The sequence below is a fragment of the Botryllus schlosseri genome, chromosome 12 (genome assembly GCF_051294905.1).
Source record: "Botryllus schlosseri isolate E-star chromosome 12, Bs_hap1, whole genome shotgun sequence".
NCBI classification, from domain to species: domain Eukaryota; kingdom Metazoa; phylum Chordata; class Ascidiacea; order Stolidobranchia; family Styelidae; genus Botryllus; species Botryllus schlosseri.
The window spans coordinates 7,427,164-7,452,119 of NC_137247.1; the positions used below are offsets into that span (position 1 = coordinate 7,427,164).

General features: G+C 40.8%; 2 protein-coding genes across 4 annotated transcripts; one reads left to right on the forward strand and one right to left on the reverse strand.

The window, feature by feature from the left end:
* Positions 1-2,555: 2,555 nt before the first annotated feature.
* Positions 2,556-24,118, reverse strand: LOC145451802 (baculoviral IAP repeat-containing protein 7-B-like). Of its 3 annotated transcripts, none has more exons than XM_080330043.1 (12): positions 23,935-24,118; positions 23,712-23,868; positions 23,075-23,258; positions 22,993-23,017; positions 21,656-21,723; positions 21,508-21,590; positions 20,856-21,041; positions 20,497-20,792; positions 20,327-20,426; positions 19,747-19,875; positions 19,559-19,677; positions 2,556-3,258 (listed from the first exon to the last, which is right to left on the reverse strand). In XM_080330043.1, the coding sequence occupies exons 1-12, from the start codon at positions 24,023-24,025 to the stop codon at positions 3,065-3,067; spliced, it is 1,632 nt and encodes a 543-aa protein (XP_080186169.1). In that variant the 5' UTR covers positions 24,026-24,118; the 3' UTR covers positions 2,556-3,064. The 3 variants fall into 3 exon arrangements, with proteins under 3 accessions (XP_080186169.1, XP_080186167.1, XP_080186168.1); XM_080330041.1 differs by having other exon boundaries at positions 22,993-23,020; positions 23,935-24,115; XM_080330042.1 differs by lacking the exon at positions 2,556-3,258 and adding an exon at positions 18,155-19,065 and having other exon boundaries at positions 22,993-23,020; positions 23,935-24,114.
* On the forward strand, positions 11,782-18,415 carry LOC145451812 (uncharacterized). The gene is made up of 6 exons (XM_080330051.1): positions 11,782-12,453; positions 12,515-12,680; positions 15,480-15,666; positions 15,729-15,798; positions 16,493-16,556; positions 16,973-18,415. Exons 1-6 carry the CDS (start codon positions 12,399-12,401, stop codon positions 17,061-17,063), a joined length of 633 nt encoding a protein of 210 aa, XP_080186177.1. The 5' UTR covers positions 11,782-12,398; the 3' UTR covers positions 17,064-18,415.
* Positions 24,119-24,956: the final 838 nt, after the last annotated feature.

Genomic DNA, 24,956 nt, shown 5'->3' on the forward strand with positions numbered 1-24,956 from the left:
AGGCATTATAGTAGGTTATATGATTCCGCCAGCAATGCGCAATGCGGGTGCTGCTGGCATTATATCTATTCAGTCGATTGACTCGGGTCCAGTTCCAGGTTTCTTCTGTCATTTGTTCTGTTCGACAGGTCGACCGAACTGCTGAGAATTTCGCGAAGGTTCGCAACATGATCAATTTGAATTTGGTCATGGCCATCAAGGTATCGTTCACGTGAGACCACTCATCAACAGAAGAACTAAGTGGGGGGTCCCACCTATTCCAGGTGTCTTCCCAGGTTTCGTCCCAAAACCATTGTAATCTGACTTTGTGTCCGATTGGTCGCACAAACAAGTTCTCCTGATTCAAAACCGCAAAGGAAAGGTTCGGCGAGATACGTCCCAGCCCGCGGTCGCACAGACAGGCCCTTTCAAAATCGCGCACGCCAGTCCAATATCGTCCTCGCGGAAACGCCATTTGTTGCAACGAGATTCGCTCAGCCACCACGTAGCCAAAAGATTGACTATGAAATAATTCCGGTCGTCTGTACACGTGTCGCTCCCTTGTCCCATTGAACATGGTCATCAGATCATAGTTCTCCCAATGCGTAGCATTGAGTTCAACCCAGTCTTCGGGCAGGGAACCATTCAGTTCACCCAGTTTACCTTGGGTAAAGGTCCGTCCTCTATCCGTTACAGCAACTGCGGATCCCTGCACGCCGACCGCCGTCGCAGGCAACAGGCTATGAGGTGGGCAAATGATACCAACAATGATAGGAAGAATATAAGCAGCGTGGTCCATTGGGGCGGAATAGGAGGCTCAGGCCACTGCATAAGCTAGTTAGTATTTTACGAAAGTGTTCGGTTTATTGTCTGAAAAACACAAACAAAAGCGACTTTTTATGTCAGGCCAAGGGTTACGACTAAAGCTTCACGGGGCACGCGTCGTACTTGTCAAAACCGTACCGTGGGTCTCTATTTATGGTCCGCAGTAATTCCAGAAACCTGTCACGTTTCTGGTGTTGTCTTTTCCAAAGCCACTCCCCCACATAATCCGCCAAAAGGTGGCGTGCTAAGCCTCGGGACCGATGTAAATGGTACTTCAGCGAGCTCCAACATGCCTCCACGTCGTTAGTACAGACACCCTCGGGGCTTTTGAAGGCCGAGCTATGATCCACGATGCCATGCTTGTAGTCTCGTCCCCAGCTCTCTATTCCTTTATAAGAGGGGTAGGCATCGGTCAAAATCGTAGATCCACTGGCAACGTTGTCCACAATGAGTTGCTGAAACACCGCCGCCGTTCGATCAGCGGTTATTTCCACAAACATCTTCCCCGTCGCCTTGTCCACTCCTCCGAAAGCCCATATGGCTTTAATTGCCGGCTTGCCGGATGTAGCGGCTCGTCGTTTTGCCAAGTGAGTCTCGTCTAGGATAACACAACCTCCGACGCCTCCCAAGGGGCTTTTACTTCGCTGGAATTCAGCCGCGCAGATCTTCCGCAGTCGGCCACACCATATAACCACCGAACGCTTGCTGATTTCGGCTTCGTGGCCTATCTGAGTCTGTAGGGCGTCGTGGGCCCAAAAGTAGCACAATATTAATAATTTCGGGAGTTCTACCTTGCTACCCGCGAACAGCGAATGTTTGCGTATGGTCGCCGTAGTATTGCAAGGATTACACCTCCATCTCCAGCCATCGTCCATCGTTGTAGTCGTTTCTTCCTTCATTACCCGCTCACATTTACGGCACTTCATCTTTCGTACCAACAGCCCATGATCTCTCATAAATAGTATGCAGTCGCGCACGTCTCGTAGTGCTCCCGACTCGACCAGGCGTAGTACGTTGTATGTCCTGCTTCGTTGACCTGCAGAAGTGGAATGATACGGTGTTCGTGGGTCGTAGGTTTGCGAGGAACCGCCTTTTTCTCGGCCGCGCTTCACTAATCAATTCTCTCTTATTTGTCCCCGTGCTATAGCTAGGTCAGGGTGTTTAATTCACTTGTTCCATATGAGACCTAGTGAATCTAATGCCCATATTTCCGATGTTCAAGTACATCATTGTTCATTTACTGGTAAAACACTGCACACGCCGATGTTTTCATGTTTCACCTAGGTGCCGTGTAAGTCTACGGCGTTTACTTCACTTGTACCAAATCAGCAGTAAGCATCCGAGCATAGTACTGTTATACAATACACAGTGTGCACAGCAAAAATATGCAGCAAAGCAAGGACAATGAAGACGAACCAAGTGGAACAGTATTACATCACAGCCAATGCAAATCATGGACCATGACAGTATTCTTCAACAACAACAACGACAACAGAGGAAGGTGTAGCAAGTGAAACAGTATTACATCACAGTCATTACAAATTATACCTATTTCAGTATTTTTCAACAAGAAAATTCAATTTTATATTAAACGTAATCCAACTGGCAAGTGCTACACTTTTGTAAAAGGTAATCTGTATATGAAAAGTGTCGTAAGCGTTCGGAGTGAAGTGAAGGTGACTGTCCGTACCATCCCTAGAGTGAAGAACATACGATTACAGGCTATAACATGAAAACAGTTGAGACGCAAGTCCTGCACCGAGAATAGGAAACTATAATGTCAATAAAAATCAAAATATTATACTGCATGGAATTACGCAGGACCTTTAGTCGTAGGACAATCTAACGATGTACAGATTGGCAGAGATATGGTATTGTAGGCTACTTAATACCGGAATTGATTGGCGTACTTTGGCAAACGCAACTGTGAAAAGAAGCAATATGAAATGCAATGAAACGCAACATGTATGTGACAGTGAGTTTTGTGATTGATGGCAAGGCTTGACATGTATATAGGGCGTTAGGGCCGTCAAGACGTTGGAATATATGCATAGAATTTGAAAAGTTACGGGGCAAGCAATTGTGTAATACAAAGTAAAAATGCATAGACCAGCGTCAAAGATATCAAACACAGTTTCATCAGGATTGGTCTAAATCAATTCAGTTTTGTGGAAAAGAAAATGTTCAGCCCATGATTGAAAGAGAAAAGCAGGAATAAATATAGTAAGTAGCAAATACAGAATTCGAACACAAAAACTTCTCAAGCGCGGTAAATTTTCATTGATTCACAGACTGTAGTTTTACAAGCGAGACATTTTGTAATGTTTCCGGCGCATTCACTGCAGCAAACCACGTGACCGCATGGCAGAAACATCGTGTCTGATTTTTTGTCGCGGCATTTTCTGCAGGTCAGCGTTTCTTGCAGCTCCCTGAAACTTTTCAGAATACTTGAATCTGTAAAATGTACAAATATTGTATTTAATCCGAAATGCATGGAGGGATGATATAAATTATAAATCGATGTAATATATTTCAAGTTTGAATCAAAATATTGACCATAACAACAGGCCATTAGATTGATAATATTGGTCGTCAATTTCGGCTGTTATTTGAGTTGTTGTTGCTTTGCTTTGCATAATATTACGCCTATTACGATTGGTGCACATCGATATTGGGACATAACTTTGATTATGATGGAAAAAGTCGAGAAGCTGGAAATGTCTGATTTGATTTGGGTCAGCGAGTGCTATTGGAATCTGATTCGAAAACCGAACCCCGCTAGCTAGTCGCTGAGTCGGTTATTTTATGGAATGGTAAGATACTACCCAGGGTTGTAACCAAGTCACAAGGCACCGAGTCACAAGTCAATCTCAGTTTTATAGTTTTGACTCGAGTCAAGTCGAGTCATTTTCAATTCACCACCGAGTCAAGTCCGAGTCCAAGTCAGCGAAACATGGCTCGAGTCCGAGTCACAGTATTATGACTCGAGTCGAGTCCAAGTCATTGTGTTGACTGCTCAGATTCCTGTCAATGACTTGGTAAACCCACCCTTAAAAACATTATTGGAAACAAATATCATTGCAGGCAAAACACAACCGTGTAGACGTCTTGCGACTGATCATCCATTTTGATGTGAATACAGCCCTACATACAATCCAAACATGATTTCTTAAACTTTCTTGCGTCACAGCTCGCTCGAATGTGATTCACTCACATATCTCCGCCATACTAACAGATAATACGTTGCATTGACAAATACAAACTGCAGAAGTACTTGTGTTACAGATGAGAGAGCAATTCATAGACCTCTGTTGAGTGACCTTGCTACTTCAGGTCAGCCCTGTAGCTTGCATCAGAGTTCTATTTGCTCTGCATTTTCGAATATAACTCCTGATGCTGGTTTGAGCTTGAAATATGTGTCCAAATCCGCATCCCGTATCCAGCCATCGTCATTCGTTGACTCAATCCCAAATCAAGCATGATGTCGTCATCATTTTATTAAATTTTTTATCAAATCAATACACCACAAATTCTTTGACGGTCGCGTGACCGTTCGAAAAGTGTTAGAAATTCCACCTCAAATACAAAATACACATTCGAAATTCATCTTTGCAAAAACATAATCCAAATCCTATCCAGATACAGAATAGGTTTCTGAAAACGTATTTTTATCAAATCCGCATGCAAGTCCGGTACACTCCGAATGAAATTATAATCGATTAATCGTAGACTCGTAGTCATCCAATAATCGTCATGAAATCAACCAGTGTTCCCTTTAAAGTTACGAGGTCGCTGTAGGTGACGCGGTAATCAATAACCAGAACCACAGACAGACTATACGAGAGCGACTGAGGTCGATATGATTAAATCGGAATGGAATGCTAAAAACATAAATACACGAAAGGTTAGTATTGCCGAACGGTGACAAGGCATTTTTGATAACTCGTATGCACATCGGCGATATGGCCCAATGGATGATACTGTTAGGTTACACGCCCCCAAAAGAGCCATATACGTTCGACAATAACATTGTCGTAACGAGGAATGTAGACATATCGCCGACCGAACTTGAGGCGTCTGCCGTGGCATCAGTTGCGGTTTGAGCGTGCTCGCGAGATGTAGGGTCTGAAATATCTCGATGGAATGCGTATTCTTAGTGAGCATCGGTGACATGTGGACAGCTTTACAGGGCAAATCAGCGTGGATAGCAGAGACGAGTTGCAATAATTATTTCGATATATTATTTCATAATCACTCGGAAATTCTGCGCAAGGGGATGCGAAATGCGTAAGATGTGACTGACTTCTTCGATGATTAAGATTTGGTGTAAATAGGGTTTATATTCACCGAAAATTTATGAATGAAGGAATAATGCACAGACCTTGAGCTTGGCGTTGGTTATACTATGAAGAGTATGTCTTAAACAGAGTGAGGTGCGAGATAAGCACTAGGGATGGTGTGAACCCCGAAAAAGTTCAGGTTCGTGTGAACGCGAACCATTTTGAAAGGTTCTGTGTGAACGCGAACGTGAACCTATGACGTCACGTGACGTCATATTGCAAATTCCAACCCTACATTTCAGTGGAGTGATATAATTAATGTCCGCGATACCTAGCGAGGACTCAGGCCAAATCATGTCACAATATTGAAGTTCATGCTGATGTCACCAATGTATCAACTGGTTACTGGAGCAATCAAATGCTACAATAAAATCAATATCTTCTGTCGTTTTGCCAACAATTTCGACGAGGACTTGCAAGGGAATATTAGTTTACGCCTTAACGGCATAGGCCAGATCGGACAATGTATTCGGCGTCTGACATATTGCCACATTGATATTGAGCAGAGTGCAAAACGGGTCTCTATACTTTCTACCGATATTACTCTATGAACTGAACAAGTTATACAGTAGCCAAACCCCCAATCGCGCGGATTTGTTTTTTATGATACTATAGACATAACAAATCAAGATGGACCCCGTACGCCTGCTAGATTTTTTACATTAGACAACGATGTATTCTTTATCTCAATTTCACTGATTGTTTGAATAAGCATCATTTGCGGACTTCACACATGTAGTGTATTTCGTTTTTGATGCTGCGTGATTGCGGGTCAAGCTCACAGCAGAGAGTCACTAAATATTCACAAACGGAAAGCTGAATATTTCGAATAAACCTTTCTAACAAAGCAGTTCAAATTTTCGAAATTGACAAAGTGCATGCTCGTTTAGTGTTGATTTTTTTTAGGCTGCCAGCGTCATGCAGACAGTGGTCCGAAGTTGAAATGCAAAGAGCCAAGCTGTTATAATGACGTGAGAAATTGTAATATATGAAAATAATTCTCAGTGCAGAACCTACCAAGGTTCGTTTGTGAATGTGAACCTGTAAGTTTCGGAGGTTCACACACAGAACGCGAACGTGAACCTCGCGTTCACACCATTCCTATTGAAAACCTTAACGTAGTCGGTTCAACAGCTATAGTACGGGGATATTTCATCAAAGGAGCTATAATTACCCTATATTTTCAATTGTCAATGGCAATCCACTATGACGTCACAATTGAATATTCCTGCCGTCATGACTTGAGAACAAACAGTAAAAATTAAAATCAGGCTTTAAACATGCTTGTTTTAAATTGTTTTTTGCTTTCAATGCAAACCTACGTACGTTCTACAGTGACGCGGCGTGACGGCATACTTTTGAAATTTAAAGATGCATCTTCGCGATGCTATTTCGCCCGGTTGCTGCTATAATTTCCCTCACGAAGACTCTGTGTACGAAAAGTAGAAAATATAAGGCGAACATGTGTCCCGCATGCGTCGACACCAAGTTGGCAATAATTGGAGATGCTGAAATGTCCATACCCTGGAACAGATAGCCAGGGGATGGATATTCGAAAGCGCGATAATTGAGTGCCCGACTTGAACAAGTAGCGCACGTTGCACTGATGAAATATATCATCAAGAAACAAATACCATTGATTTAGTTCAGATTCACGTAGTATGTCGCGCAGACCCAGCCTCTATACATATAATGTATTATCCCACCTGGGGATATCCCAGGGATAGTATAAGGTAAACTAACAAGTTCTAAACATCTTTTCTTCGACGCGAATTTAACTAGTAATTGGACATTCACAATGGAGCCGGAAGAGACCGAGGAGCTCGGAACAAAGCAGCGTCTGAAGATGTGCAGCGGTATTTATTGAAGACCGTGATCGGTGATGATCAATATTATTATTATTATTATTATCATATATATAACCCATAACCATGGTTGCAAGATAGGAGGGAAACTAATGAAATTGGGTGTATTATGCGGATATAGTAATATTCGGCTTTTGATCACCTTGATATGCTTGACCTTGTTAATATTCCAGTTATTCGTGTATTTGTATAAATTTGCTGATTTCGAAAGTCCACAAGATTGCGGAATTCGCCGAATCGAGAAAGAATACTCAACCCAGGATTTTGGCGAATTTGGGGTGTTCATAAAGCTATTCCAAGTCAACTGATGATCCTGCAGCCATCGAATTGGATCATTTCCAAGTCCTGGAATGTGACCCTTTGCGGATACGGTGATAAATGATAATCCAAAATGTATGTCATCTGTAGGATGATGTTATGGTAATGAAAACCCCGGCGCGTGTAAGAAAGCGTTCTTTATTATTCCGATTACTTTTCAATGTTCAGAATGATTATGCTTGTCCCGCTGTGACTGTTATTTGTAAATATGTGGCCTCCTCAGTAACTGTAGTCGTCGCAACAGTTAGCTCTGGCACAAGGATATTTTGGATAGAGCCATTAATTCACTTTTTCGCGGCAATATCTTATGTAGGTTACTTTATAAGGGTCATGTGTAGGACCTGCAACGCTTTCGGCGTCAGTCACTTGAGTCGGAGTTGATTGCAGTCTATTGAATACAATCGTTTGTTTCAACGACCAATTTCGCTAGACCATCACTAATATATTACATAGCCTACGTGTGGAATCTGTGGATCTTATTGACCATGTTTCATGGCACTCCTTAATTTGTTCTGGTATTATTTGGACATTTAGCTTTATCCGTAGACACATCTGTTTAACATTGACCCATATTCGCCATGCTACATAGACCAACAATGCTGGAATATTGGATACCACAGCGTACGATTTTGTATTGCTAGTGCGAAATAATTTTCTCTCAATATATAAACGCACTATGGCGATTACCATTCCAAAAATACTACAGCTAATGCAAACCTTGATCCTGACATGTTGAAGGATTAGGTAACGAGAATTGACAAAAATTTACAAGATAAAATCATGACGAAGAAATCGAGCATCCGTTGTATGAGCAATAGTTGAGATTACAGTTCGTGGGGATAGCGAGCGGGGAGCGTGTTAGGTCGAGTTAGATCGTCACTAAGCTGCTGTTGATTCGCTAGTCCAGGTTAGAGCTCTTTTCATACGTAGACAGTAGGCTACATAAAGATTCTACTGCAAGTTTTATTATTAGGTATTCAAATAAGTATTATCGTTGTGCTTTACTTGCTTGTTCGATTTTCTGGCTAGATCACCCTGTATGCGGTTATGCTTGAACAGGACATGAACACTGAACAGATTCGAAATCGGAATCATATATATTTGAAATATCATCGATCGCAAATATTCGGGTTCATTTCAATATGAATATACTATTCAATTGCATATTAAAGTTCTCTACCTCCAAGAATGACTTACTTCATTCTACTTATATCATGTCTAGCAGAGGACTGGTTTTCCATACATTTGCATCATTTTCATCACTGAAATCGCCATACCTATTCGACAATATACCGCCTGCGTTACGATTACAAAATGTAGTTTGGAGATTACACGGTTTTGTTGCACCATGACATTCGCCGGTCTCCGTTAACCATCCTATATGCTTCTTGCGATTTGGAATCGCTAATTTTAGAGAACGTCGAAGAAAATACTTTTCAGTTGAGTTCAGCCCAGCAAAGTACTGCAGTACTGAGACTCTTCGCTTAAAACCTTATATATCGTAGAAACACCTCCTTATATACCTTTTTATGTAGCCGGATTTATTTTTGTCAGCAATGTTCTCGCGTGACGCAAGTATTCCCCGAACTCAGCTCAGTGCCATGAAACCGGGGGAACTCCCCGGTATACGTTAAGGTAAAACTTGAAGAGCTTCGTGGAGGTACAGAACTTCAATATACAATTAAATAGTATATTCATATTGAAATGAACCCGAATATTTTCGGCTGACACTCGTCAGCCGAAAATATTCGGGTTCATTTCAATATGAATATACTATTTAATTAAGGTAAAACGTCGAATAGACAGAAAGCAGCATGCGCGCAGTCTCGCACAAGCACGCGCGCAAAACCAACAATGGCATTTACTGGTCTCTTGCTTACCAAAGTGTCCACTGCGAATATGCCGTAGCGGTGCGCGTAAAGGTGCGACAACTATAGCGAATTCGTATGGTATTTCCCTGGTTCGTGAATTTGCACACTGTTGTCACATTTTAATGCCACAGCTCAACTATGCATGATGGATGAAACATAGTATATCGACCCCCATACCCCTTAGCATACGGGTAGTATCATCATTATATACCAGAGTTGGGCGGACCTACTTTATGCGCGAGCCGCATATGAACATCTTGAGTTTTAAAAAAGCTACCACACAAAAATTCAAAAATACCAATTTATTTTGTCACAATGAAATGTAGACTATAGGACGAAGTTTAATGTTATGCAGCAGGCCTGTTCAAAAATAACCAATCACCAATCAAGGATAATCCGAGGATTATCAACGAAAAACTCAAATAACAAGTCGAATTTATTTTGCATCGTCTTTGAAGACAGCTCAACAATTTCATTGGGTTGACAGAAAAATTTGATTTTTTGCTAAAATTAATTGGATCTGCGGAGTCTTATACTTGCTAGAATTGAACCAAATTTGGTGTGCAGCGTTTTTTTAGGGTAACCTGATAATTTAATCAGTGAATGACTGGAATCCGGCAAGAAAGTCATGTTTGAACAGCCCTATTGTGCAGTGATACCTGGGCTGCAAGGTGTTTGAAATCAGGCTGATGTGACGTCAAAGCAGTGCGGAGCAGTTTTTCAAGTGCTGGTGAGCATTTAAAGGAAGACCATGCGAATTCGCAACAGTTGTCGCACCTTTACGTACATCACTATCCTATATTTGCAGTGGACACTTTGGTTGTTTGGTAGGCAAGAGATAAGAAAGCGATCTTGTTGGTTTGCGTGTGCGAGACTGCGCGGCTGCTGCTTCCTGTCTATTCAAGATTTTACCTTATCGTACACCGGGGAGATCCCCAGGTTACATGGCACTGAGCTGTGTAATCTGTCTTCTTTGGGTAACTCGTGGCAATGTTTTGGTGTTCGGCATCGTAATGACGTTTCTAGTTACTCGCTTTGTAAATATTGAGCAAATCTTGGCAGATAGGTTGACAATGCCTTTACCTCCATCATTACTAAATGCAAACTCTTCCCCTATTATGTTTTTAAAGTTATATCTTCCTGCTCATACATTATTTTTCTTGCAATTGTCGATCAACGAAATTTTCTTGGCCGTACTCCGCAGTCATCGCTAGCCTTTACAATACAAACGGAAGAGACGCTTAGGAGTACAGAACTTCATGACACATTTGAATAAAATATTCATTTTATTCCCGAAGCTTTTCGGCTGACCCTCGTCAGGGGAATATCGTCAGCAACAATGCGAGAATTCGAATAACTATGTTCAGCAACAATATATATATCGCTAATTATGACGTCACACAGAAAATATACAAAGTTGGGAAAGTTGAAGCTTTTCGGCTGACCCTCGTCAGGGGAATATCGTCAGCAACAATGCGAGAATTCGAATAACTATGTTCAGCAACAATATATATATCGCTAATTATGACGTCACACAGAAAATATGCAAAGTTGGGAAAAAGAGAGAACTGCAGCGTTGGCATGGAGATAGCGAAGCAAAACAAGTTAATGTGCGATTTTCAAATGATACACAAATTCTTTCTGTTGGCATAGACTAGGTTTGCTCATAGTGATGATGGTGGACTCAAGAACAGACAAATGAAATAAATTGCGACCCTTAGCCAATATAGAGAACATGTCCTCGTGATAGTTAGCAGCACACGTATGATTTTCTAGTAAATGTTTGCCTATAGAAGATTTTTGAACCATGGCCTTGTTATGTTCAAGAACAAGCGGATTGTTAAGCTGCGAATTTGAGATATAAGATTTGACAGACGGTGGAATGTGTTCTTTGATACGGTCCTGCAACCGTTTGGAAGTTCTCCCGACGTACCGACAATCACAGTGGCACTTGAATTCATAAATTACGTTGCTTTGTTTTATAGCCGGGAGAACGTCCTTTCGGGTTGCAGGAAACATTGGTATCGTGGTAAAAACAACATTGGTTTTCACCGCTGGATAACAGCGGTAGACTGCTGAAGTTATTTGTTTCTCAAATCGATAAGAAACCGGGCCAATCCAAGGAAGATGAATGTACACATCCCTATTTTCACGAGAAATTACTTCGGGGGTTTCTTCTGGTTTGGTATCATTCCAATGACTTAACTTTTTACTTATTGTCCGCTTAATAACATACTCTTAATAACATACTCTTAATAACATACTCTGGGTATCCGTTGTCGATGAAAATTTTACGGATGTAGTCAAGTTCATTATTCAATTTGACTTCGGAACAAATCATCAACGCCCGGTGAACCAAGGTGCCGATTAAATTGATTAAATTATTAATTTAAATTAATAATAATAATTAATTAAATTGATTAAATTGATGTCATAATTAGCGATATATATATTGTTGCTGAACATAGTTATTCGAATTCTCGCATTGTTGCTGACGAAATTCCCCTGACGAGGGTCAGCCGAAAAGCTTCGGGAATAAAATGAATATTTTATTCAAATGTGACAAACGGAAGAGTCGTATCACCATTGTTAGCCCGGAAATGATCATGACCTGCGCTACCGTGATTAATTATATCAAGTTCATTGTTGAACAAAGTCATTGATTGATGACCAATTGAACATCCACCATCGTTGCAGGTGAAACGCTTATGCGAAGTTGTTGTCTCGATTCGAGAGTTCAATTATAAAGCTATAGCCCTAGTGTTCCCGCCACCGTAAATGGTTGGTATCGATCCGTTTATATTCATTTATATTCGAGGTGAACAAAGTCGCGAATGTATTTATTCTTTATTTCATGGTTGTTTTCCCATGATACATGGACGAATAAAATACTTGAAACCCCATAAAGCGGTATATACGTGTTTGATTGTTTAGATTGACGCATATCGTCAATATACCGAGTGGAACTGAATATGGTTCGTTTGTGAAAGCGAACCTCTGAATTGTCAAAGTTGTAATATATGAATATTACACCAATCGTGACTATAGGCTACGTTTCGAAACACCACACATTCTTTATTTTTATTCTAGAAGCATTTTCCTAAGCACCGATTACCGATTAAATAACTGACATACATCGTCGAAGATCAACGAAATTTCTGCAACACTGAATATCTTGACAACAAGCCAGCGGTTTGAGGATGTCGTCTGGGCCAACGTCAACTCCTTCCGTTATCATCCCTCAATTACCTGAAGGTGGGTCAGTTGTGAACGTTGGGCTCAGTCGCCGAGACAATCACAAATCCGTGCGTTTCAGCCGCTAACACTGACGTTTACGTGCTTTGCCCATATCCCGAAGTAACGAATCATCGTATTGCATCGTTTACGTTCATGCCCGTAAGAATATATGAATGGGCGATATGCGAATGGGCGGCAAACGGATTCCATTATTTTGGAACAGAGTGCTGGATAAAGTGCTTCAGGTCAGTACTCCCCTGTCACCCATTGCGTCAGCCTATTTTACACACCAAAAAGTGCAATTTTCCTGCCTTGACGGCCCGCTATACTTAAGATCTTTTTTTGTAATCCGGGAAAGCGGAGCGAATAGTGGTGTAAATATTTCCTCAGCTAAAACGAAGAGCCCCGAACGTCGAGTTAGAACTCCGGGAATTTCCGGTGTGGCCGTCATCCCGATCCTCGCGTATTTAAAAACGACCAAGTCATAATTGTGGCAGGCCGAGGTGGGAAGTTATTGAAATTTTACGTTCCACCAATGACGCTAGGCTAGACCATATTGATAACTCGGCGCTGTAGATGTATAGGTAGGTTTGCATTAAAAACAAGTGGTTGTTTAAAACACTTCGTTTAAAACATGTTTTAAGCAGTCCTTTAAACAGAGGCCCTTAAAAAATGTTTTTTTTCAAGTTGTAAAATCATGCCATATTTGTGTAAATACTTTCCAAAAAACATGTATGAGCCTACGGACAATTACCACCGTGTACAGCCGACGTACACGATATGGTATGGTTGGAACCCTGAAAATAGTCGGTTCAACAGCTATGGTACGTAGATATTCTCTATATCAGTGGTTCTTAACCTTTTTTCCTCCAGCGCCCCCTTTCAAAAATCATCGTGCTCCAGCGCCCCCCAACCGCATATTGTGAGGAATGTAATAAAGGCAATGAGTAAGAGGGAGGGCCGTAACAGCACTTCGTCATCCCCCCTAAAAATGATTGCCTTGCGCACCCATAGCGTGATAAACCAAACTTCCGAGGGCTTCGCCCCCAAGAACCCCGTAGCGTGATTTCGATGGTCAGCAAAGTTTGTGTGGCATGGTCGCCCTAGGTAACAAAATTTTCTATAATGCATGAATGAATAGGTGGTAATTACATATATAAGTCGCTATAAACTTTTCATCCTCTCAGCCCACGTAATCAGATTTTTACCAGTAGCGCTGATTGAGCTGTTGTATGGGAAGATGGAGGGCACGTAATTAATAATTAAACATATTCGTGCGTGCCCGTAGGTACAATTAATTCGTTACCAGGGCCGTAACAGCACTTCGTCAGCCCCCCCAAAACGTTGGTCTTAGCCCCCCACATCGGGTGATAAACCAAACTTCCGGGGGCTTCGCCCCCAGACCACTTTTCGGCTATCCACTATTTGCTGATACTAGTCATCTACATTGGGTGTCCATTTACTGAGCCAGGTATTCCCGCCTAGACGCGCGAAGCGCGAAAAATTTCAATAATTATTGATTGAATTGGTAAATATGATCGGGAATTGCATGAATATTGATATCAAATTTTATCCTCTCTCTGCTCACGTAAACAAATTTACCGGTAGAGCTGAGTGATGTGTGATTGAAAAGGTAGGGCCCCTCAATAATAATTATACATCTTCGGGCGTATACCCGTTGGCAGGAACGAAACGGCAATTCCTCAGGCCCCCCGAAAAAACTTGGGTCTTGGACTCCCATAGGGTGATAAACCGACCGCGCCCATCACGTTGTTCGTTTTGCCACGAAATACGCTGTACTGTTTAGCGAGCCAGTGCGAAGTGCGAAAACTTTCGATAATTCATGATAAAATCGGTTAGTAAGATCGGGAATTGCATATATATTGCTATTAATTTCTTGTCCTCTCTGCTCACGTTACCAGATTTACCGGTAGAGCTGAGTGAGGTGCAATGTTCCGTCTAAGCTGCTCACGTGCGCAGTGCTGACATGGTATCTGTGCACAGAAAATCTACGTTGCGCACAACTAATCCGAAGTTTTGACCCTTTTTAGTCGTTACGCACTGTTGTCTATGGGTCTGCGCAGTGAGTTTATTGAGTGTGCGCAGACTCATCAAAACGTGGAGCAAACAATGTGAGGTGTCTTGGAAACTGTAGGGCCCGTAACTAATAATTAAACATATTCGGGCGGGCGAACCCGTTGGTATGACTTCGTTGCATGATGTTATTTCGTGACCTCCTGTCTGCTATATCAAAAAATATAGAATCGCCCAACAGGGATATCGCCCAACAAGAATATCTAGTTTTAGATATCCCTGTCGACCAATCGTACTAAACTAAAAGACGAACACGATTTCAAATTGGTATTTCTTCACTGGCATATAATTTTTCCCTGCCGGATGGAATTCGTCTTCTGGGGTTCAGATTGCCAACACAGGAATATTCGGTGCCAGTCATTTAGGCGCCCATGGACAATTAAACCTTTATGTCTTTTGTAGGCTATATATAACGAAGTTTTCGGTGTTAATTTTCTCTGAATACTCATTAAGGATATGTCCTACCACCACATCATCTACTGCGAAGCCATTTTTCTCCAGCGCCCCCCATACCGCCCCCCTGAGCCCAGCGCCCCCCATATCGCCCCCCGAGCGTTTCCGCCCCCTTTCAAAGTCGCCAGCGCCCCCTGGGGGGCGCTGGAGGCAAGGTTAAGAACCACTGCTCTATATTTTCAAGTGTCAATGTCAATTCACTATGACGTCACAATTGAATATTCGTGACGTAATGGCTTAAAAAAACATGTTTTTAACAAGGGCCTTGTTTTAAATATGTTTGTTTTAAATTGATTTTTGTACTAAATGCAGCCCTAGATGTAGGGCTACTCTTTTGCGCTCGGGATGACCAGACCACGATATGATATGCGGACCGCGCCTTTCGACACATGTCTTTTTATGTTTCCTATTGATAATATCACTGGCATCTAAGCCATAGCCGTTGTTTGGATACTTTTCTCCATAAATTTGAATTGCCGTATTGCATTAATGTTCAGCTGCGGTCGTACAATCGAGAACATCGCACATGTTGAAAACCCGACGTCCAAAGACTGGCACGTTGATGGCTGTGTGTTTGCAAACAGCGACGAAAGTGGGAACATGGACCACCTGCGGATTTCCAGAGAAGAACTCGAAGCTTTACGAAGATCGATTTATTCTCAGTACGGAATCGGGAGGACAAATGTATTTATGAACATGCTACCCATACCGAGTTAGCATTCGTCTTTATGAATATCCCTTTTCAGAGAAGTTCCATTGAAGCATTCAATGACCGTGTTGATGTCACCGAGGATATTGTCATAACTGGAGATGACGGTATGTTACATTGATTGACCGATAACGAGTATACTGCTCAGAGTCGTGACCAGATATCGTAAAGTCGTAACGTAACAAAGTGTGTGTCTAGTCAAAAATTACTGGGTCAATTCGTACAATAAGAGTGTATGGGCTATACTGGACGTTATTACTATTATTAATAATAAATTGAATATACACTATATTCAATGAAAACAGAGGTGATCAAAATTGAACTGTTTCATCACGAAATGTTCCTTCCGTCAACCGCTAACAAATTTTCAATTCCAATTATTTTGTTCCTATTTAATCAAGTTGTTGTATGTAGCTATGTAGCATGTTTGATATTGATTTGGTACTGGCTTCAGTTTCGTGGCGATTTTTTTTTGTGTTCCTCATCATTTTTCGTAATGTACTGGGATTTGCTGAATTCATTGGAAGCTGTCTTCGAGAAGTGATAAACTGCTTGCTCGAATCGTTTCACGCCCAGTACACAAGTATCACATGTCAAGCAGTCGACTGGGTAATGATGTGTAATTTGTTTTACAATTCTCGTATTGGCAGCAGCAACAGGATAGTATATTATATTATAGGCGGTTGTCGAGAACAATTGTCAAATTTGATAAATTTCGTTCTGAATTGCTTGAATGCAAACCAGCTCCTGTGTTATCCCCAATCATTATTTAATTTACGTATATTCAATATCGCTTTTCAGAGTTGACGGATTTGGATAATGGGGGCGCCTATGCGATGTATTGTGGCGTCGAAATCAACCTGCGGTGAGTGCGTTAAGGCCTTTAATCTTGAAAGATAAAATTCAAATTATCAATGCTCATTTGGTCATGTATGATTGCGGCTGTTTTCACAGTCGAGTGCTGATGGAATACAACATGGTTTTTTACTGTAGTGTACAGACAGCAGAGTCTCCAATCCAGAACAGCATATGAAATTGAAAGTATAATCAAACCGCCAATGTGTAGTTTGAAGTTCGTTATACCATTGCTCACTTTATGCATTCGGCATATAACACACAATCATGTAGTTTCGTTATAGCGCACATATTCACAAAAATTACCAGGTTAATGGGTGGTTTCTTACACCAAGTATAATTTTTATGTTTGACGAAATTAACGTTGGCGAGAATTACATACAGTCATGAACGCAATTAAGTAACCAATGTCCTTTTACCAAACAGGCGCCGCAGGAGATCTGATGCCTCACCAGATTCTGAATCTGACAGAAAGAGAACAAGAAGACAAACTTCCATTCCGAGAAGCATGCGATAGCAAAACGTAGCTTATTTGTAGCTGTAGGGTAATCCGGACTCCCCACAATGTTTTAACTAACACCTCGAGGATACCGAAAACACGCTTGTCAACAATGTATCGCGAAGTATTGGTAGTGGACACTCCGCATTTCTATGTTGATCCGTCCGGAGCCCCGCTCTGTCTATTGCAGAAGATATGTTTTTGCGTTTTGTAAACCACCGTCCGAAGGGATATCCGACGAGAAGAGGCCTAAATCAACCCTCAGTAATAAGTCTAAATTTGACTGTCTTTGGAGTTGTTCGCACAACTTATTGGTGTTACATTAGCGTGAATTTGTCGTTGTTTCGCGTGTAACGTCTTTTTCTAAAAATTGTACTAACCATGATATTTATAACAGATTAGCACAAAATGAAATGATCACAATCATAAAAATCTGCCAACACATGTCATTCTATATTGCAAACAAAATACTCGATGACACGAAATCTGCTGTAAAGAAATTCGTAAAAACCAATGTACCTATCCATGCAATGGAGATTTAAGCGAATCATAGACCATGGCGTATGTGAGACTACGTGATAGCAAAGAAAATAAATATCCCCTTTCCTGCGATTTACACTGCATTTTTACTTGTTGATCTGTCTTTACTGCTACACAGCCTGTCATAGTGTTTTCTGGTAATATTCTCCGTGTGAATCATCGTTAACGACTTCCATATATTATGATATATGCTACTCGTTGTGTTGTTTTCTGATTTTCGTTCATATTTATTGTACGATTAAACAAAATATAAAATACATATATATATATATATTCTGTCGCCGTCTTATGGACTAGTGTCTGCTGGTGCTGCCTGTTTGGACGAGAGATAGAGATCCATAAAACATCGATTCCATACTTACACTTCAACAGTTAAGAATTCGTCCGTACAGCGACGACATGACCTATGAAACGAGGGCTCCTGATTGGTGACTGTTTCATTCACCCACATTCGTGTTATCGCGCGTAAATGAGTTATATACCGCATTTGTATTCGGATCAGGATATTAAGACATGTATTAACAAATGATCGCAAGGGAAAACAACAGAGATAATATTATAAACTGAACTGTTCTAGATTCTAAAACATTTACGTTGAATTCAATTTTATATTAAACGTAATCGAACTGGCATGTGCTACACTTATGAAAAAGGTAATCTATATATGAAAAGTGTTTTAAGCGTTCGGAGTGAAGTGAAGGCGACCGTCCGTACCATCCCTAGAGTGAAGAACATACGATTATAGGCTATAACATGAAAACAGTTGAGACGCAAGTCCTGTACCGAGAATCGGAAACTATAATGTCAATAAAAATCACAATATTATACTGCATGGAATTTCACAGGACCTCAAGTCATAGGATAATCTAAATATATACAGATTGACAGATATGGGGTATTGCACTTGATACCGAAAGGTAAAGGCGTACTTTGGCGAACGCAACTGTGAAAAGAAGCAATATAAAATGCTATAAAACGCAATCTCGACTATACGGTATGTGGCAGTGAGTTTTGAAATTGATCGCGAGGCTTGCCATGTATAGGGCGATAGGGCCGTCAAGACGATGGAATATGCATAAAATTTGAAAGGTCACAAGGCAAGCAATTGCGTAATACAAAATAGAAATGCATAGAACCAGAGTCAAAGATATCAAACACAGTTTCATCAGGATTGGTCTAAATCAATTCAGTTTTGTGGAAAAGAAATAGTTCAGCCCATGATTGAAAGAGAAAAGCAGGAATAAATATGCTAAGTAGCAAATACAGAATTCGAACACAAAAACTTCTCAAGCGCGGTAAATTTTCATTGATTCACAGACAGTAGTTTTGCAAGCGAGACATTTTGTAATGTTTCCAGCGCATTCACTGCAGCAAACCACGTGACCGCATGGCAGAAACATCGTGTCTGATTTTTTGTCGCGGCATTTTCTGCAGGTCAGCGTTTCTTGCAGCTCCCTGAAACTTTTCAAAATACTTGTATCTGTAAAATGTACAAAATATATTATTTAAACCGAAATGCATGGAGGGATGATATAAATTATAAATCGATGTAATATATTTTAAGTTGATCTGCTTTGAATCAAAATATTGACCATAACAACAGGCCATTAGATTGATCATATTGGTCGTCAATTTCAGCTGTTATTTTGAGTTGTTGCTTTGCTTTGCATAATATTACGCCTATTACGATTGGTGCACATCGATATTGGGAAATAACTTTGATTATGATGGAAAAAGTCGAGAAGCTGGAAATGTCTGACTGATTTGGATCAGTGAGTGCTATTTGAATCTGATTCGAAAACCGAACCCTGTTCGCTAATCGCTGAGTCGGTTATTTTATGGAATGGTAAGATACTATCATATCGCAATTATCTTAACATAAAACTTGTTATAGACTACACGGTTACAGTGTAGGTGTCGCATACTGTATGACATATGTAGGTATGTGAATATCACGCGGTTGTAAACACTACCTTGGTGACCAGGGAAATTTATTCCGGTGGCCATCGGTTCTGCGTTGGTTTCGTCCGTATTTTTAGGCCGAGTGATTTCGCCTGTATTGCGACTCGATGCAGACGATAAACGAGGATTTCTGAAAAAGAGTAAGAATTTAAACAATTTTTTTCTCCACTATGTTATCCCATAACTGTTTAGATCTCACCTATCTTCGAAATCGGGAACATCTCTAAATGCGATTTCATTTCGTATCTTGGGTCTGTTTAGGTTTGGGTGACTATCAGCCAGCTGCTTCACGTACCTTGTACCTTTTCTCTGGTTAACGAATTCACATCTAAAACATAAGAGAATCGTCATTCAATCATTGAAATCGCCATAGTGCTACAATACCAGTGGCGCATAAAGTATAGATAGCCTTCAGACGGCAGACATAACATTTTTATATCAAAATCGTGTTCCGGAATTAAGATTCAAATCGAAGTTCGCATGCAAATTTAAATTTGTTTTGTAATATCAATTTGAGAAAAATCCATATTCGACCTGAATCAGGCGGAGATCTTCAAATTAGGTCAAGCCGGTTGTAAGTCGGTGTAATTGGAAGAATGAATAATTATGAAAGAGTAACATGGATTTGGAAATACAAAGTCTGCTCTGGCCAGAACTGAATGGTGCAATGCCGTATTTTGGGAGTTCAATCAAATTAATATCGGGTATAATAGTGAAGCACATTTATCGCAATGTTGAGGAGTTGTCAGCCGATGGCCTGTGCAAGAAGGATATCTTACCCTGGAAACCATTTTGCATGTTCAGTCCAAGGCTCGTCGTCGTAATCCCAATTTTGCAGACCGCCGTTACAATAAAAGCATTTCGTCATGTCCGATTCTCCTAAATTGAAGAACAGGTTCAGATGTAATCTTGACTTCTCAACGAAACAAGCATCCCTTCTATCCCTCACCTAGGTAAAACATCCCAGCTTTCGCCAACTGCTCGACCGTTGCCTTCGTTTTTCCTGTGGGCCAGCCTCGGAATGTATTCATTCGAGCGTGAAGTGACGTCATATGTGGATTCATCGGAGTGGAACAAGGCAACATTTCCTCCAGATATGTCTGTTCTTCTGGGCATGGATTAGGCGGCTCGGAGACATCGCCACTTGGCAGTAATGCGGCAAGTCTTTCGTTGTCCGCGCTATCTACAAGCCTACGTTCCTCGTCGGACATTTCAATATTTCCTGCCTCGATGTTCTGGTGAATTCTGTTGCATAGCAAACTGGTTGTTGATTATATCATATCATAGGATGTCGTGTACGATGTATACCTGCAACAGGGGAAGTGAGTTTGATGTTGATCTCGTACGTCGTCAGTAGGAGCCCAATTCCGCAAAACCCCGGAACAAGAGAAGCATTGAACTCTGTCGAGATTGCCGAGATAAAAGAAGCCGTCCTGCGCTAACGTCCGAGGTAAATATGGAGATGGATACGTCGGCCACTTGACAAAAGTTTTTCTAAAACAAATGAACAATAAAATAGCCATTGAATCTCATATATATCAGTGATCTAGTTTTGTTGCCCGTAAATGCGAGGCATACATATTACTATAAAAGATTGTTACAACCCGAAAAATCCTATTATGATTAAGTGGGGCAACAAAACGGTAACTAGGGGTGATGGTCTCTGACAGCGCGTAAATGTTGGTCAAATGTGAACTGGTACTAATTTTTCCCTTATTGTTGCAATGATACCATTAAACGTTCTGGCATTGTTATTGAGCGTAAATTATTATTTGACTCAGCATCGCAATCGACAATATTTTATTACGTTTGGATGAAACATATTTCGTGAGTGATTATTCGGTACCTACATTTCATGTCTTTGCGTAACTTGATATGAAATATATGATTGACAACTTAGACCTTTGTAGACGGATATTGATTATGGCTTGCAGTGCCACACAATCATACCATTACCAACCTTCTGTCTGATTCCATGTGAAGGTTGCTCTTTTGCAACATTTCTCTATGTGCTTGATCTAAAACCTGGGCCATTTTCAATTTCTGTCGAACAAAAAATTACATAAATACTGACATTCTATGATACTCGTTACTAATGGTATACTCACGGGCAATGACGTCTTTTTGATCGCTGACGTGGTCTGACTAGAATGACTTGACGGTCTTGTGGTACTTGCTGTAAAATTATTGTATGGCAAATTGTGTCATATAGCAGGTTTATATTACGCAGGGGTGAGCAACTACGCATGCGTATCATATGAGAATTACATTTGCATTCTGTTCAATTCAAGGTAATATACTTATAATGATTCCCAGGATCGCAAATACAATTTTCCAACCATTAAACTTTTCCCGATCATTTTATTGAGACTAGATGATGCGGACCATATTAGGTTCTTGTCTAGACGGTATAGTGTGGTCTCAAGAACTATACTGTCTGTTTTGCCAAGTCTACGGTCGTCTTTTCTCACTGTGACTTCGATTCCAGCTAAGCGTAATTTTGGAATAACGATTTCTTATAATTGCATTTCCACGTACTGCAGGGCCTACTAGTAACACGTTTATCACCATGTGTTCGCTCTCACTGTGCGATTTTGTCACTGTGCAGCTCAATGTTCATGCGCCGTATCTCGAGAGTGCAATGTGTTTCAAACTAAATAATGCTCACCAAAATGGTATTCGAAATTTCAACAATTTGTTTGTGTAGCATCTCAAGGTCGAAGTTGATGTTTTGAAATGATAAAATATGAAAATCCGCCCATCCACATTCAACACGTACTTCGTACCATTATAAGAAAGCGCTATGAGCTTTAATTCTACTTCAGGGGTGTTAAACTTAATTTGGGTCGGGCGCCTGATCGCTTGCGGGTCCGACCAGTCAAATCATGCCAAATAGTTAACTCCAAACCCCTGCCTTTGCTTTTCAGTGGAATGCTAATAATAGATAATGCGCATCCCAGCGGTTCTACCCTAGCCACACCTTTATTAGCAAACAACAGAATTGTCAAATACGGAATGATTGGCCGATTGAATACAATTATGAACCACGAATCGTCGGATCATGACAAAGAAGTATTTCTATGCTCCGTTTTAGTCGTAATGCGGTGTTTGGCCCTGTGTATATGCGTTGTGGGGAGTACAAGACATTTAACTATAAAGGCGTAGGCCTACTCTTCTGTCTGTAAATAGCAAATGAACGAATCCCATGCTTATCAATGTATCCAAGTAGGCCTACAAAGTGTTATAAGCGAAACCTCTGGATTTCCAATTTACGGCGCTTTATATTACCGATCGTAATTATGTTATAGATATTCGCTTCAATTCTGTCCGTGACGATAGGCCTCATACTAAGTGGCATGAGGCAAACCTCTGGATGTCCGATTTACGGTACTTTATACTACCGATCGCAGTTCCAGATCTTAAATTCTCTCTCTATTATGCTTACCTGTAGCTGACAGTGTATGGCTTTGCTTCTAAAAATAATACATTATGAAATATCTTCATTTCAGCGCTTAAATGAAACCTACCACTCCGTTTGCCTCTACTTTCGAGGCATCGCGGGTGAAATTCCTGAGCAATTCTCGAAAATGATTCCGTTCTGGTGTAACGTTCTGAGACTCCTCACCGCGAATCAGTCGACAGTCCTTTTCGTGGAATCTAGGGTCACGGGGGAAGACACCACGTTCCCAGTTTTCCACGTCACTTCCACAGCTGGTAAGGGTGAAAACACGATTTAATAGGCCCACTTATACTGTGCTAGTCAGCATGAAGTTATTTATACTTCGCCAAGAAGATAATTTGAGTGCCAGACTATTATGTTTGTGTATATCGTTGTATAGGCCTATGCCAGGGGGCTGTTAACCTGGGGTTTATTAACCCCTTGGGGGTATACGCAGACCAGCCTTACGGGGTCAATGAAGGGTCAATGTTGAAACTAAAACTATAATACTATAGTGTCCTTTAAAGGATATGTCGTTATTTGCGCTCAACACAGGTTACAAGCGAAGGTGATGAACTTTTTTAACTGTCAGGTAGCTTTTAAGTAATTTAGGGGTCCTCGTTAACAGAAATAGGTTAAAAAACACTGACCTGTTACCTACAATATGATTTACAGCCTATATGTGAGAAAACTGTGCCTCATATCATCTATTGCATTTGTTTTACCTGAAACACTTCGTCCTGTCTTTATATCCGGTGTAATAGAAACCCCATTTCGCTAAGTCAAAGATGCTCACATTTTCATTCCCGAAACAAGAGTAGGTTGATAATCTATATTGTTCACTGCGATGGTCTCCAGGCCCAATATACACGCAGCTTTGCCCTGTAACACAGATGCTTTTCTTCGTGAAAAGGCGCAACTTGCGACGGGGCTGGTGTCACTACTAACCTGGTGGATCTTTACGTACTAGTCTCAAACATCCTACGCGTAAATCGCCGTCTCTAGGTTTCGTAGCTGAATACAGAATATTTTGTTTCATCTTCGATGCACATTACATTGATTACGCGATAGCTAGATAGTGTGCATTTCGAAAATGATCGGCACATATATAGGAAATGCGCGACATATCATCGGCGATTTATATCCATCGTATTGGGGTACAAAATATTATGGTGATCGATAAATAAGCCGGCACCATATAATTACACCATTGAGTGGTGAAATTCGGATTGAATCCTTTGTGACTGTTTTGTTTATGGATTTCTCGCGCGCAACCTACCGAAAAACTTGAGCGACAGCCCTGTACTAGCTTTCTGTCGCTGTCTTTGTTCCAAGAATTTCGCCATACGGATGAATGAAAATCAAATAATTTGAAACAAAAAACAGTTCCACAAGTAGCGTAAAGTTGAATCTCGCAGACTGAGCCATTGCCAAGTAACCAGTCTAATTTTTAAACTAACCGGTCCGCCCTATAGTAAGTAATAAATTCAGTCTAATTTGCATCAAACTGGCCAATATCTCAGCTATATCGGCGTTGTGTCCAAACGCAAAAACTACAAAATTATCTCGCGGGTGGAAATTCATCACACTTACCCCTAAAATCTGAGAATCTCACTGAGTTTGAAGGTTCCTGATAGTTACGTGATTGGCTGGTGATATCATTCATTGCACTTAACATGAATTCAATTTTATCGCGATCTTATTTCAAATCGCGTTCTACCGGTAGGGCTTTTAGAATAGTAATATATAAATAATGTTTTAATTTTGTTTTCTGCATAACAGAAAAATTAGTTGCATGAAAAAGACGTACTAAATCAGAATGATTTGTAGTAACAGCAGAATAAATAGTCCTGAATAACTTGTTTCAACCGCTAGCGCATCCTAATTTGGATTTTTATTTCCTCGAGTCATAAATCAAGGTTCGACTATATATGGGAACTTTCTGGCGTCAGTATACACTTTACATACAG

Excerpts from the sequence above, each read along its gene's own strand:
- LOC145451812 (XM_080330051.1), top strand. The coding sequence starts at position 12,399 with ATGTCGTCTGGGCCAACGTCAACTCCTTCCGTTATCATCCCTCAATTA. Across the intron at positions 12,681-15,479 it reads TGCTGGATAAAGTGCTTCAG|CTGCGGTCGTACAATCGAGA; the intron begins GTCAGTACTCCC and ends ATTAATGTTCAG. Across the intron at positions 16,557-16,972 it reads GGCGTCGAAATCAACCTGCG|GCGCCGCAGGAGATCTGATG; the intron begins GTGAGTGCGTTA and ends TTTACCAAACAG.
- LOC145451802 (XM_080330041.1), bottom strand. The coding sequence starts at position 24,025 with ATGAAACAAAATATTCTGTATTCAGCTACGAAACCTAGAGACGGCGAT. Across the intron at positions 23,259-23,711 it reads GACAGGACGAAGTGTTTCAG|CTGTGGAAGTGACGTGGAAA; the intron begins GTAAAACAAATG and ends CACCCTTACCAG. Across the intron at positions 23,021-23,074 it reads AAGTAGAGGCAAACGGAGTG|AAGCAAAGCCATACACTGTC; the intron begins GTAGGTTTCATT and ends TATTATTTTTAG.